Source organism: Lissotriton vulgaris, chromosome 8 (genome assembly GCF_964263255.1).
Source record: "Lissotriton vulgaris chromosome 8, aLisVul1.2, whole genome shotgun sequence".
NCBI classification, from domain to species: Eukaryota; Metazoa; Chordata; class Amphibia; order Caudata; family Salamandridae; genus Lissotriton; species Lissotriton vulgaris.
In genome coordinates, this window is record NC_141696.1 from 172195260 (window position 1) to 172210998 (window position 15739).

Here is a 15739-nt window from a genome sequence, read left to right on the forward strand (position 1 = left end):
CTTGCTGACTGTACTCACTCGTGAGGCAAATTTCCTTTCTAGCGCAGAGAAACCCTGGAGAAACTGCAGCGCTTTAGAAATACACATTTATTTTCCTCAAAAGAAAAGGGCCTTAAATAAAAAATAAAAAAAACATTTAAAATGAAGAGGTTCTGGGTGAGAGAAGAGGAGGGCAAAGAAACCGTGTAAAATACGAAAAGGTGCGCGCCGGATTCCGCGCAATAGGACAGGAAAGTGCTTTGCACTCAAGACGTCGACGTTAAATGTGTTCTCTGATTAGGGCAGCTCGAGACGTCACTTTAATTACAAATATAAACTAACGCTTCTGTAATGTGAAGGCGATATGAAGCGGCGCACTTTGAAGAATCCTCAAACGCTGCAGCAAACGAGCTTGGAGGCCACGCCAGCACCGAGGGTGCATAAAGCAAGCACCAGACAGAGGAGGTGAGAATACGACAAGGACGGGAAACGCTTCTCAAGAACAGGACACCAAGAAACAGAGCTGTATAAGCAGGGTTTTAAGTGGGCCAGGTCTCACGGGTTCGAGCACCGCAGTTTTTTAAAGCGGGCCTCGAAACGGGTCTCTATCGGGCTCTGTTTTGAGCCCTGGCACAAGCGGTCCGTTTTTTTCCAGACTGCAGTGACAGAGGCACATCAATGTGCACGTGCTCACACCTCACTAGTGTGCGGGTGCTCACTTCTCACTAGTGGAGAAGTTACGGCGTGACCTCATGTCAGGTGAGTGTTGTAGGGGAAGGGAAATCCTTTAAATCCTTCCGTGCTCAGGACAGTTCCTAGCCGTCATGAGTCACAGTAAGCGTGTGCTCATGACGGCCGGTAGCCATCCGAACGTTGCCGCTCCGCTCACGCGGTATTAATTCCCTGCTTGTGCGGGAGAATGAATCAGAGGGCGGAGTTCGGACGGCTCCCGGACGTCATGAGCACACACCTACTGTGACTCATGACGACCGGGAGCCATCTTGAGTACCGGATCGCCACGCCTAATTCCCCCCCCCCCAACCCCCCCCCTCCCTTTCCTTGCACCGCTGCAGAATTTTCCCCGCGGCGAAGGGGTTAAAGAGAGTCATTTTGACTTTGGATTTCCGTTCTCTTTTTGAAACTCAGGAAGAGCAACATTGTCATGGTGTCACCAGGGCTTCGAGTGGAAGCTTTTTCAATATTATATACAAGCCATAGTTGATGCTTATTTATCTTATGCAACTAACAACCATTGACAAAGCCAATAGTCTTGACTTGTTGTAGGTTTGTTGTTACTTGCTGGATGCAATGACAGAAACAGCACACTATGCTAAGCACACATTGTTATCTAACGTGTTTTAAGCCACGCCCTTAATTAGATTGGCCACGCCCCTTCGAGAGACCCCCCCCAGTTTTTTCAGCCCACTTAAAGCCCTGGCTAAAGCTCAGCAGAGTGTGCTGGTGTACGAGAAGAGGGGGATTTAAGGAACTTATCCATAATAAACTGGAGAACGCAGGAGCGGGTCCTACATATGTCAGCTTTTCATCCATCCTTGGAGCTTACTGATGACGTGCCACGTCAGTCGCATGTCGGCGCAAGCTTCTTCGGATACAGGAGCCTCAGACACCTCGAGGCCTAGCGGACAACGTAGTTATCAGCTCCTGCTGGCTCCCGCTCGCTGAAAGCCCACGATGGCCACGGTTTGTAAGGCCAGCCTGACCACAAAATGGATTTTTGATTACAACTGTGAAGGAAGGAGAAGGCCAAGCCTGCCACACATTACAGACCGCTTTCTGCCAGGGGCTGCCCATTAACCTGAAATACATCTTTCCCAGTGACGGGCGAGCCAGCACTTAGCGCAATCACTTACGGAAGTTCACGGCAACAGCGCCTTAATTGGATCTCACCTCCTAATTCATACTCTCCACAATTTGTAAGTAAATTGCTTGCAAATTGTGTTCTTTAACAAGGCTCGGCTGTGAAGTAACGCGCACACTGAAGCAGACCCGGCTCATGAACACAACCATTAAGGCCTTTAAAAATCTAAGGCATGTCAACAGGGACAAAAATCAGGCCCCCATGCAACTGGGGTGTTAGGTTGTTTCATAAAATGTTCTACTTTATTAACATCCCTTTTTACCCTCATCCTTTTCCTGTGCCCCCAGATCCTAATCCCATATCGCATCTTCTCCATTTTTGTGTTTAATTCATTATTTTTTAGGTCCATGGTATCTTCTATTTCACTTCCACCTCCACCTTTTACTTTTCTATGTCCACCCTCATCTTCATTATTCCTACCCCTCTCCTTTTTATACCTCAGCCCTCATCTTTTTAGCTCCCACCTTATTTCCTTGTTCACATCCATCCTCCACCTTTTTATCTTCATTTTCTACTTCTCTACCTTGCCTTCTTTTTTACCTCCATCTCCTCATTTTCTACATCCAGCTTCTCCTTTTTTACCTCTTTCCACTCACTTTCTACCAATCGCTTCTCTTTTAACTCTGTTTTATATTGTCCTACCTCCATCTACTCTTTTTTATTTTTTTAGTCGAAGCCTACTAGACAGCACATCCATCTAGTTTGCTGAAGACATATTGGAGACATTGATAAAGCTTGTCTGGGAATGCATTCTGCACGTTGCTTACCATTGGCTTTGTGGTTTGTAAATCACATTTTCTGGCTTTCTATTTGCTGGCTTTATTTGTTGTTGGCTGTCCAGCTTCAATTCGTCCTTCCCAAGAAGCAAAGCCATTTCACTCTACCTCTCCTTGTATTCTTCCAGGAGTGCTGCTCTCTGTAAACAGGCCTGTAAATCTTGTTTTTATCTTGGCACATTTGCTGTGCATTCAAAGACAGAGGTCAAATGTGAGCATCTGTCTTCCACAGAGCTGGTGCTTACTTTTCTTTCCCTGACTTCAAAATGAGAAGATTTAGGAGACAATTGTGCTGGATAATGGGGGTAAAAAAACGTTTTTTTTCTTGCACATAACAATGTTTAAATGAACTGTGCAAGTATTTCAGAATATATCAGAATGAGCAAAGCTATTTTTTTTGTGAATTCTGAGGTGTGCTGGTAACCGATATTTTAATATATTCAAAACCAATCAATAAACTAGGTGATATTTCCATACATTGTTTGTGCGCTTTATTATTTTATTAGTAAAAATATAAGTCTGAGCAAATATAATGGTCATTTCAATTGAAAATGTGTTGTCTGTAATGGCAGAGTGCTATCACACCACACATACTCCATTCTACACCACTCCACTCTACTCTACTCTACTCTACACCACACCACTCCACTCCACGCCACCTTGCACCAATTCACTACGCCTCTTAACCCTACTCTGCACCACTGTACTCTATGCCAATGCACACTATGCCACTCTACTCTATACCACTGCACTCTTTGCCACTGCGCTTTACTTTGCACCACTCTACGCCACTGCACTCTATGCCACTGCAGTCTACGCTCCACAACTGTACTCAATGCCACTGTACCCTATGCCACTGTACACTACGTCATTGCACTCTACACCACTCTACTCTGCACTACTGCATTTCATGCCAATGCACTCTGTATCACTCTGATCTATGCCACTGCATTCTACAAGGCTGCATTGTATGCCGCTGACTTCTATGCCACTGCATTCTATGCCACTATACTCTGCTACACCCTACGCCAATGACCTCTACACAAGTCCACTCTACACCACATCACTCTACTCCGCACCACTCTACATGACTGCACTCCGCACCACTGCACTCCATGCCACTGCACTCTACTTTGCACCACTGTATTTAACCCACTACACCCTACATCACGATTCTACACCCCTTTATGCCACTGCACCCTACACTGCTCCATGCCACTGCACCCTACTCTACACCAATGCTCTCTTTGCCACTCTACAACACTGTACTCGAAGACACTACTCTGCCACACTGCATTCTACGGCACTGAACTCTACATCACTCTACTCTGCAATACTGCATATTATGCCAATGCACTCCACTCTACCCCACTGTACTCTATGCAATGGCACTCTATGGCAATATACTCTACTGTGCACCACTCCACTCTACAGCACACTACACCACTGCATTCTTATGCCACTCTATTCTGTGACACTGCACTCTACTACGCACCACTCTAATCTACGCTACTGCATTGTACATCTCTGAATTCTATGCCACTGCACTCTATGCCGCAGCACTCAGAAAGACCCTACACCAATGACCTCTACACAAGTCCACTCTACTCTACCCCACTAAACTCTGTGCCACACCAATACCCAACATACTGCCACTCCATTCTACGATATTTTACTCTGCCATTCCACTCTACGACACTCCACTCCATGCTACTCAACTCTACGCCACTAACATTTAGCCATGCTGAACAACAGCCACGCTGGTGTACAACATGGGTAAAAGACATTCGCGAAGCCAATAGATCTTGAATAGGCAAGACCTATTGGCTTTGCCAATGCTGGTTTGTTTTACATCTATCAGCGCCGCCTCCTTTTCTATCTCCATCCTCCTCCTCCTCCTCCTTAGCCTTCCACCTCCTCTTCCCAGTCAACACCCCTGAGCACTAGCGGCCTGCACGCTCCTTCATGGTAAGGCATTGTCGGGCTCGACTCAATCTTTCACGAATGAGAGACGGGCGCGCAGTGGGAGGAGAGCAGCACCAATTCGGAATTAAAAAAGTAATAATGATCAGGATCCATTCTAGGCATGTGAGCTACAAGGCACTTTTGTTACAAGTAGGACTGGGTATATTCATCTTGTCTACATCGCTTCAACTACATGTGTGTAAAGACCCTTCAGTCAATCAATCAGAACATTTGTAAAGCGCACTACTCACCTGTGAGGGTCTCAAGGCGCAACAAAAAGCGAACACCTCATACTTTCTACTGCACTCCAAGTGTTCCTAACACAAAATCCTGGGCTCGTTCACACAACCAGACCTCTGCCCACAACCTGAAGCATTGTGGACAGTGAAACCCCCTATCCCGTGCATTGCCCACCCCTATCCCTGCTGCTTGATCCACAACTGTCCTCCACTTAAGCATAGCACCTAGAAACATGGTGGCAATGAAAAGGCACATCCAGAACTTGATCATAGACTGGCAAACAGCAGCAGCTGGCATACTAACGAATGACACTCACTGCAGTACACTTGGAAGTGGAAGCAGGTAGAGTGAACTGTACATGGACTCAACTGCATTAAGAGAACAATATCAAGGCCAGAATTAATGCATTCAAGGAAATGTGCTTGTTGGGGACGAGAAGTCTCCAGCCTGGTGCTGCCTGTGGCCGACTGAAGAATGAAACTGCAGTGCCCTGGAACAGTACCCGCTCTGCCCCTGTTATTTTACCACATATTTCACATGTCAGTGCACCTTCTTAGACTAACACACATTTTAAGGTATTAAAATATACAGGTATGGAAATTGGCGTATTTACCGACTGAGCAGTCGTGTCCGGTCCAGCTGGGGTCGCAGCTGCAGAGGCCGGTCTCAGGTGAGAAGCTGCCGTGGCCCGAGCACTGGTCCAGGCAGGTGGCTCTGGGGGTCTCGCAGCTGGTTCCGCCCCAGCCCACGGCGCAGTGACATTCGCCGCGGACACACACTCCGCGCCCTGAACAGGTGGGGTCCATGCAATCCACTGTAGCCAGGAGAAAAGAAAAGGTGGATTTGGCATTAGAGTTGAACCTCTGATCTCCAATCAAAGGGGTCTTCACATTGAAACAGAGCGCAGTAACAAACCCCACTCCCTGGCCTGGCGGCCATCTTGCGATGGTGTATGCAGAATGTGCTTCAAAGCATTGTGAGGGTGGTAAGCGCTACAAATGCAATTACAATAACACTGGGTTAATAAATACAATGTGCTAATCAACAAGGGCACATTAATGTCACAAGGAAAACTGAATTTGAATATCAGTGGCTTGGAAGAGTTTACAGCAGGACAAACCGAGAAATCAAGGTTATTTAAAATGTTTATAGAGGAGCTTGGCGCCTTTGTCCAACATCCTTGTGGTTCAGAATACCTTGTCTGAGGGAATCATTTCCATGAATACACTGAACACAAATTTATAAAAAAAATATATATATATATTTATTCAAGTGAATTCAGCCCAACAATATATGGCTTTATCCCTGTAAGATGAGATCAAAGCAATGCCCAGGGTTGTAAGCTTTATGTCCTCACATTTCCCAAAAATATCGTGCCAATGCAAAAATCTCATTGTTTTTCATTTGTTTTTCAAACAAAAGTATCACATCTCTGAAACCTATGCACAAACTTTGCAAAGATGTAGAACTACAATTAAAATGTTATGATTTTTAAACCATGCTTTACAATTCTTGTAACAAGTGGACACATTATTATCTAAGGAGGGTGCACTTAGCTGCTGAACAGTGTAAATGGTAAAAAATTAATATGAGAACAAAGAAAGTAAAAGGGCTGGAGGAAGGCCCTGGTGCACAGAGATCACCCAAGCTCTGGGCTTTGGTCAGCCCACCACGAACTTTATAAGCATGCGCTTGTCACAAGTCTTGGACTGGTAACTGTGGAGCTGTGGAACGGTGTCTAAATTCATAACCAGTAGAAAGAAGTCTCATAGCAAAGGCAAGCTCAGCAATGGCCTGCACCTGAATCCATCGACACATTCCATTATATATATTGTTGAGTTATTGAGGTCTGCTGAAAATCCTCTCCCATGAGCCACTTTCGATCAGTGTGTCTGTGGTTAAAGCCTGAATGCAGAGCAGAGGAACCACGGAGGACCCCCACCACGGAGGACCCCCAACACGGGGCGCAGCCCGCCTGATACAAGATGGCAACCTCAAGGAAAATACAGCTTCAAAGGCTTGTCGACCATGACCAAGAAACATTGGGGAACAACGCTCTTCCCCCAAGCCTCTGCCAATGGCGTAACCTTCGTAAGCCTAATATTCACGCCTTCAAAGCGTATTCCAAGGCACAATGTGGTATTTTTTGTGTGATTGATGTCACTGCAGAACTTGCTGTCTGGAGAAACCCAAGATGGTGCAAAAGGGCGAGCGGATAAATGTCCTCAACCATTAGCGGAGGAGCCTGAGCGAATACCGCGAGACCAGGCAAACTTGGCCTGGATCTTCTTCAGGGCTAATAGGTACAAAGAGGATGGATCAACCTGGGGTCTGTCGCGGTCACGGCAGATGGCCTAGCACGGTGCTCTGGGATCACAGGCCCTCTGTCGACAGGGTACCACTGGGCCATTAATCATCTCAGAGGAAGGTCACGGGGAAATAAAGGTAGGCCTTGGAGGCGGTGCGACACTGGCGCCCCGTACTCCGTCACCTCAGCTCCAACACAGAGGGCTGAGCCAAGGGAGCTGGCCTGTCACCAGTCCCCATTCATCATAATCCGCAGGCCATTTTTCATGTCCGCGCGAGCCCTTTCAAAAGATGTCACCAACAATGGCCGCCCTAATCCCGCCCTCTCTGGCCTCCACATTCTCTTCCCGCGCGCCACTCTTGTGTGGTGACCGGTGACAAACCTGGGACAGGATTAAAAGTCTCACTTTCTTCGTCTCCAGATCTTTCTGCGGCTCAGCACAATGGTCATAGACGGGGGCATTCTGCCAGGCGGACCCCACTATTCGGATGCAGCAGGGTGGGAAGGGCCAGGGAGACTTTACATTTCAAATCAGGCGATTAAGGTTTTTTTTTTATAATCCGTACTTTTCTCCTGTGTCAAAAGTTTCACACTGTCTCGCTCTTTGCTTTTCTATTTAAAACGGGGTCATTCACTGATCAGACCGCTTGCCTGTTGCAATAGCCAAGGAGTATATATTTTTTCATTAGCTTCTGAGCTTCACTGGCCTCCAGGGGAATTAGGCTTGCACGTAAATCTCCGTTTATGATGCCGGGAAATCCAAATGTGTCCTTAAAAGTCCATGGCAAACTCTTTTGCTTGCCAGTTTCGGCAATGAACTGAGTTTTTTGATGCAACACATTATCTGATTTGATTGATTTGTTGTAAAGCGCCCCGATACCTTAAGGTCTGCCCAGCGCTATATTAAACTCTTAAATAAACAAATCTGACAGCAGAGGCTTTACCAAGGTGCATTCCTTGGTAAGAGTAGGGCGGCACGGCACTTACAAACGCAGACACCCAAGCTCGAAGCTCTTCCGGGTCAGCCCACGCTTGGCACTATGTGGTGCATTCCGGGCTCACGGGCAGCTGTCTCAGTGCTTGCCACAAGTACTTGCATCACACCCGGCAGGATTACTTTTCTGCTTTTATTTGATCATATGCTGCTTTCTGGTCCTATTTGATAAGAAAGACATGTTTGAGTTTTGTATATTTTACCAGAAATTGCTTTTTTTAATGAAGTAAATTAACAATTTTCGATTGATAACATGTTTCACCCGTCGGGTGTGGTCACGGCACTCCTGCAGATACCGGGGTGGTTCACACATCCAGTTTGAAAGATATGAGCTTGATCTTAGCCACCCCAAGTTCACCATGACAACTCGACATCACAGAATGCGCCCCCAGGAAAACCAGACATCAGGGACCGCGCCACCAGGCAAATCCGGAAGCAGGGTCTGCGCCACCAGGCAAATCCGGCATCAGGGACTGCGCCGCCAGGCAAACCCGACATCAGGGGCTTTGCCACCAGGCAAACCCGACATCAGGAACTGCGCCGCCAGGCAAATCCGGCATCAGGGACTGTGCCCCCAGGCAAACCCGACATCAGGAACTGCGCCGCCAGGCAAATCCGGCATCAGGGACTGTGCCCCCAGGCAAACCTAACATCTAGGACTGCACCAGAGGCAAACCCGACATTAGGGACTGCATCACTCCGACAAATCCGGCATCAGGGACTGTGCCCCCAGGCAAACCGACATCAGGGACTGCACCACCAGGCAAACCCGACATTAGGGACTGCATCACTCCGACAAATCCGGCATCAGGGACTGTGCCCCCAGGCAAATCCGATATCAGGGACCGTGCCACGAGGCAAATCCGGCATCACGGACTGCATCGCCAGGCAATCCGGCATCACGTACTGCATCGCTAGGCAAATCCGGCATCACGGACTGCATCGCCAGGCAAATCCGGCATCACGGACTGCATCGCCAGGCAAATCCGGCATCACGGACTGCGCCACCATGCAAACCAGACATCAAGGACTGCACCACCATGCAAATCCGGTAGCGGGGACTACACCACCAGGCAAACCCGACATCAGGGACTGCATTACCCGACAAATCCGGCATCAGGGACTGCGCCGCCAGGCAAATCCGATATCAGGGACTGCGCCACCAGGCAAATCCGGCATCACGTACTGCACCGCCATGCAAATCCGGCATCACGGACTGCATCGCCAGGCAAATCCGGCATCAAGGACTGCGCCACCATGCAAACCAGACATCAAGGACTGCACCACCTTGCAAATCCGGTAGCGGGGACTACACCACCAGGCAAACCCGACATCAGGGACTGCATTACCCGACAAATCCGGCATCAGGGACTGCGCCCCCAGGCAAATCCGACATCAGGGACTGCGCCACCAGGCAAATCCGGCATCACGGACTGCATCGCCAGGCAAATCCGGCATCACGGACTGCGCCGCCATGCAAACCCGACATCAAGGACTGCGCCACCAGGAAACCCGACATCAGGGTCTGTGCCACCAGGAAAATCCGGCATCACGGACTGTACCACCAGGCAAACCTGACATCTGGGACTGCGCCACCAGGCAAACCTGACATCACAGATTCTGCCACCAGGCAAATCCAGCATCATGGACTGTGCCACCAGGCAAACTCGACATCACGGACTGAGCCACCAGGCAAACCTATCATGGACTCCGACACCAGGCAAACTCGACATAAGGGACTGCGCCACCAGGCAAACCCAACATCATGGACTGTGCCACAAGGCAAACTCGACATCATGGACTGCGCCACCAGGCAAACTCGACATCATGGACTGCGCCACCAGGCAAACTCGACATCATGGACTGCGCCACCAGGCAAACTCGACATCATGGACTGCGCCACCAGGCAAACTTGACATCAGAGACTGAGTCACCAGGCAAACCCGACATCAGGGACTGCGCCACCAGGCAAACCCTACATTAGGGACTGCGCCACCAACCAAACCCAACATCAAGGACTGCATCACCCGGCAAATCCGGCATCAGAGACTGCGCCACCAGGCAAATCCGGCATCATGGACTGCGACACCAGGCAAATCCGGCATCACGAACTGCGCCACCAGGCAAATCCGGCATCACGGACTGCGCCACCAGGCAAATCCAGCATCACGAACTTCGCCACCAGGCAAACTCATGGGCATTCCCAACGCACAAACTGGGATAGCATAGGGTAAACATCACTCAACCCTTTTCTGAGGCTGCGGTCGTACAAGAGTATTTTGAAACACCGCACTCCTGCCCAGCAGACATGAAGAATGGATGTGCCGCTTTTTGTTGTCCACATTAGGCCAGGGAAGCCACAAAACTTCAGAGTCAGAAGTCCAGGCAGTTGCAAATGGCATACTGGACATGGAGTTCTGCGGCAGGGATCCGGGCTGTGAATTTTTTCCCTTTGCCACAGATGTCCAACATAGGACCAGAAGGGTCCAGGCCAGATTTTAAGGTTTTCATAATAATATAAATATACAAATACTTTTTCTACTTTAGTTTTTTTCTGAAAATCAGGCGTGGATCCTGCACTCCCAGACCTATGTTAGGTGTCCTCAGCATAAGCAATTCATACATTAGCTCAAGGGGTTCCACTATATAGGTACAAGATGGCTTTGAGAATTAGCGGGCTGGTGCTCTTTGAAAGAATCGAAGGGCGAGAGTCTAAGGCGTACATCAGACTGACGGTCCTCACAATGGGAACAAGATGGCACCTTCGATACAGGAGTCCCACCCAGACTAGTGACGCAATAAAGGCATATTTGTACACTCCATTCTAATGCCCAACCAGACCAATTTTTCCATTCGTTTAATGAGCATTCTAGTATTGAGAAAGTGCCCCAGGCTTCTTCACATTGCAAGCTTCACAGTATGAGCACCATCCCTTATGTTGTGCACCATGTACCTCCTATCAAAACAAGCATTGGCAAAGTCAACAGGGCCAGGTTTAAAGTGCTAACGCAAGAAGCGTTTAACATTAGAGCAAGAATCACATAAAGGAAAAAGCAGGAGCAGACAGAGATAGACAAAGTTGTAAAATAGCCCCTCATGCAGTTCGATGCAAGCACTGGAGTGGAGGAAGAAGGGTATACAACACAAGCCATTTTTTTCGCTTTCTAATTCACAAGGGGCCACTTTTATTTTGGTGTCCAGGCTTATTTTGTGTCCCAGTCCGACCTTGGCCCTCACCAGCTCAGTGAAACAAAGTTTAGCTGCTTCCACCCTCTCTCCCTCGCCCGCCCAAATCCTGATGTCAGCTGTCAGTCTCCCAGACACCCACAGTGATCATGAGAGGGTGCAACTTTCTCCTTCACTATTTCTTAGGCCATGATATCCTGCTGAGGGATTGATGGAGAAATAAAGGATCCTGGGCAGATAACATTGGAAAAGTTGACAAATAAAAGATGTAGAAGGAAAAAGTACAGACCCAGAGTTGACAGTGCTTTAAATGGGCAGGTACTGTCAGGTACTGAGTACCTGCACTTTAATTTGGAAGAGAGAGTACCTGCTCTTCTTAGTGCTCCAGCAATACATTTAATGGATGAGTGCCGGCACTTCTCAGGAGCAAACAGGTACTGTAAATAGTGTGTACCTGCACGTCTACATTTTAAATTGAAAGCACTGGGAGTTGACACAAATATAATAACTGGTGTCTAGCAGTCACAAAAAGACAATTTTGCAACACCTTCCCAAACAAGCTATGATTCCCACAGTTCCTCATCTGGTGAAAATGGAATATCAGCGCACTTATGACACGCAGAGCTCTATACACCTCATAAATAAACAAACAAACAAATAAGTGAAAACTGCAAATCAATAATGCAAAAGCCCCACAAGGAGGTTATGAAGCTGTTGTGTTTGCAACCCAATAGTGGTATGAAGCGGGAAAGCCACTGGCGCGTATTAACTGAGAGTGGTCTTGTCTGTCATTAACAGCAGCCACAGGGCCCACGCGCACTTGGACATCCGCTCCTTGACACGGAAGGAAACGACCAAGCGAGAACGCAAAACGAGGCGCGTACCTTCTTCGCAGCTCTCCCCCTTGTAGCCCGGGTTACAGATGCAGGTGCCCGTGATGCAGGTTCCGTGATTACTGCACGACACGTCGATGCACTGGTTGGTCGGCACGTCACACTCCGCCCCTTTCCAGCCACTGTGACACAGGCACCGCCCCCTGGTGTACTGTCCATTCCCACTGCACAGCACTGGACATGAAGCTGCAAATACAAGAACGACACAATAAAAAAAAAAATCACCAAGGAAACACTGCTATTCATTCATTCAACAATACACTTTACACATGCAAAGAGATGTCAGTTTCAAGAGAGCCTTGATTCTTTCTCGGTTTTTCTATTTCATTTAAAATAATGTTTAGGAAGTACAAACATTACAGAAGCCATTGTGCACAGTAACAATTGTTTCCAACATACAAAACAAGTTGGGCATTATTTAACATTTGAAGAATCTTGCCAAAAAGTCAACTTTATGTAAATCCGCAGACCTCTTTGGCTCTCAGTGGCAATGCCGGTGCGCCCATAGTACCACAGGCCTACTCCGTGAATCGGGGTTTGCCCTATTGAACTAAAACTGGGGTGTCCAATATGGTCCAGGAAGGCCTCATCAGGCCAATTATTCAAGAAAGCCACTCAAATGGAAATGGGTTCCATAAGATGAATTGCATGCGCACCCATCTTATGAGGATATTCTCAACATATGGTGTGGGTCTGGCCCTCCTGGACACAGGGTGTGCATCCTATTTTGTATCTAGCGGTGTGAACGATACCTGCATTAAACCATGAATGTAATACATTCTATAGGTGCTCACGAGCCAATGACAAGAGACATTGAGCCTTGGTACTTCCTGTAATAGAGATCTCCCCTAACCGGCCATGAGCTCTGTGCACCTCTCCTGTGTACTTGGCCCAGAAATTCCCAATGTTTGTTTAGGGTGGGGAGGCCACTGAGAACCACACAAGGACAAGCCATTACCAGCCCTGACTACCCAGAAACGCCAAAGCCCAGGAGAGCGACACAGGGTTCCCAACAAGGGTTAAAATGTCAATACTAACTTCATTTCATAAAGCTCTTCATATCACACCTGCCATTTCTAAGCACTGTGGATAGCCGGTGTTACTACTCCCCAATGTAATGGCTGTCATTTTAGAGACCTCGGAAGGATGAAAGGCCGAGTAGACCGCACTGAAACTCCTGACCTGCAGATCACAGATGTCAGCAGCGAGTGTTCAACCGTGATACAACCAGCCAAGCAGTATGTGGCAAAAAGATTCTCGGGGCGGTAAGAGAGGGAAAAAAACAGGGTAAAAAAAATATGTGACAATGCAGAGCAGATTCAGCAGCGCATAAAAATGCACACACCTTTGTCCAGATCTCTCCTTCCGCCGGCTCAGTTATTCTGGGAATAAATGGCCGACTCTTGCTCGCCCCGTGGCCTGCGCATTTTATCTTCCCTGAGAAAGCTCTGCATTTGAATGCATGCTGGGCTTAAATCAGACGCCGGAAAGAAAGGGCCTTTCGGGCCCGCTGGCTCCAGGCCAGGTAGCTTCGAGCCGACTTTCTTTAACTAGATGACTCCGCAGAAAGCAGCCTCGCCAGGGGACAATAGGCCGAGCAGCGCAATCAGAGCTTCCAGGCGCTTGTGTGGGCGGCCAGCAGCATGAGGCGAGATAAGCAGAGGCAGAGGAGGGGCGCGAAGAGGAAGAGGCAGGCAGGAGGGATGGGCGGCGACCCCCTCCCTGCCCACACTCTCAGTATCACAAACTGTCCGCAATCAATGTCCTGGCTGTCAAGCACAGCAGTGAGCTGAAAGCCACACGGGCCGTGCTGCCCACCGAGGCGTAGCGGGACAACTATTGGACGGTGAATTAAAGGAAGAGGCGGGAGATTTATACCTAAAGTAAGGCCAGATATTTGTCAAAGCACTTACATGTGGTACCATTTCTTAACAGAAATTCACTGGAAAAAAATACACGTAAAGTGAAGTTCTGGTTAGAATACCTTAACATAGGTTTACAAAAAAGTCTGAAAACACAGTCGAAGTGAAAAATGGTTACAAAAACAAACCTAAAAGCCACTGAAATATGCCAGTTATGATTAACTCACACCAACTGTGCAAACCATAACTAGCACAGAAAATGCACAGATTATGACCTCACAATAGTTACACCAATAAGTAACTTAAAAGGAGACAGTCATTAAATGACAACACAAACCCAGGGATCACAGCTCCTGCCCCAACTCCTGTGGAAGAAAGCCCATCCTAGAAGAGCCAATTCATAATATTTCAGTTTTTTTGTGGAGTACTGGGTTTTTACGCACAGCTTTATTTCACACTGTTGTCATTTTTAAATGGTGTAAATAACTACTACCAAATTTAATTCTGCACAATTTACCAACCTCGGAAGAATGAAAAGCTGAGTTGGCCCTGCTGAGACTTGTCATTTTCCATGGTGTGAAGGATGCATTCGATTCAGCCGTCTTGCTGACACATTTAAAGGTACTTCTAAAAAGGTTTGAGTAATAAGGTATGAAGGGGAGGGAAGGTTTTGCAAGCAAGGAGTAGGGCTCTTGTGACCTGTGGTTCAGAGGTGGAAATACCAGAAGTTCATGCTGGGACTGGGTCATGGAAGAGTACAGGAGCAGATCTGCATCTAAATAGTGGGATTTAATTAAGGATGACGCGAGATGAACATGCAGATGAGGAAGCAGTGGAACTTGGAAGGTCACCGGCAGGGCAGCAATGGGTAACCAAGGTTACAATGAAGGATGGACCAGGTGGATCGCCATTTCAATGAGTGTGTACTGGTAACAGGGTGACCGATGACCAGAATAAATCCACTGAGCAATTATTGACGGGTTCATTAAAAGACAGATCATTAGGATCTGTGGCGTTGCATGGTAGTGAAGACACGTATAAAACAATTTCTTAATTAGAACAATGTACACTGCATTCAAAACATCACCAAGGAATATTAAACTCATAAGGTCTAAGTATTCCACAACATTGTCCTCGTCTTCTTCACTAGGGGATCCAGAGATGGTTTCAACCACAGACCCGTAGCTGCAGAAGATGGGGGGCAAGCTCTACCTATCCGGGCACAACCAATCAAGTTGAGTGTACCCATGATATTGAGTGATGGATTGTTCGCCACTAGTCTGCGGAGAGCCACATACCAAGGTACAACTTAAAGAGGCCATCTTGTGATGGACGTCACAACAGACCTCAAAATGCCTGCTGCCATCACCAGACAAACAATATTCTAGAATGTCTATTGTCAGTGATTGTTACAGATGCAGCACTAGGCGGCAATCTATGCACAGATATGAATTCAGCAGCCCACATGCCCGAACAAAATGTGCTCTACACGGAATGGCCCTTTTTAAAGTATTGCCTAAGAGAACGCATGTGCTATCTGTCGTGAGACATGGTGTTAGTTTACAGTGGGCTTGGAGCCCACCCACTGCTTGCAATTGGTTGATTTCATTGTCACGCTCATTTGCTTGCTTCTTATAACTCCGCTTCTGTAGGCTTT

General features: G+C 47.7%; 1 protein-coding gene across 1 annotated transcript in view; it reads right to left on the reverse strand.

Annotated features, from left to right (window-relative positions):
* Nucleotides 1-15739, reverse strand: part of TENM4 (teneurin transmembrane protein 4) — a 1632468-nt gene that overhangs the window by 161421 nt on the left and 1455308 nt on the right. The window contains exons 17-18 of the mRNA XM_086933907.1: nucleotides 12212-12406; nucleotides 5453-5653 (exon numbers count right to left, since the gene is read on the reverse strand). Coding sequence (XP_086790033.1) covers nucleotides 5453-5653; nucleotides 12212-12406 — 396 coding nt within the window. The remainder of the gene's footprint in view (nucleotides 1-5452; nucleotides 5654-12211; nucleotides 12407-15739) is intronic.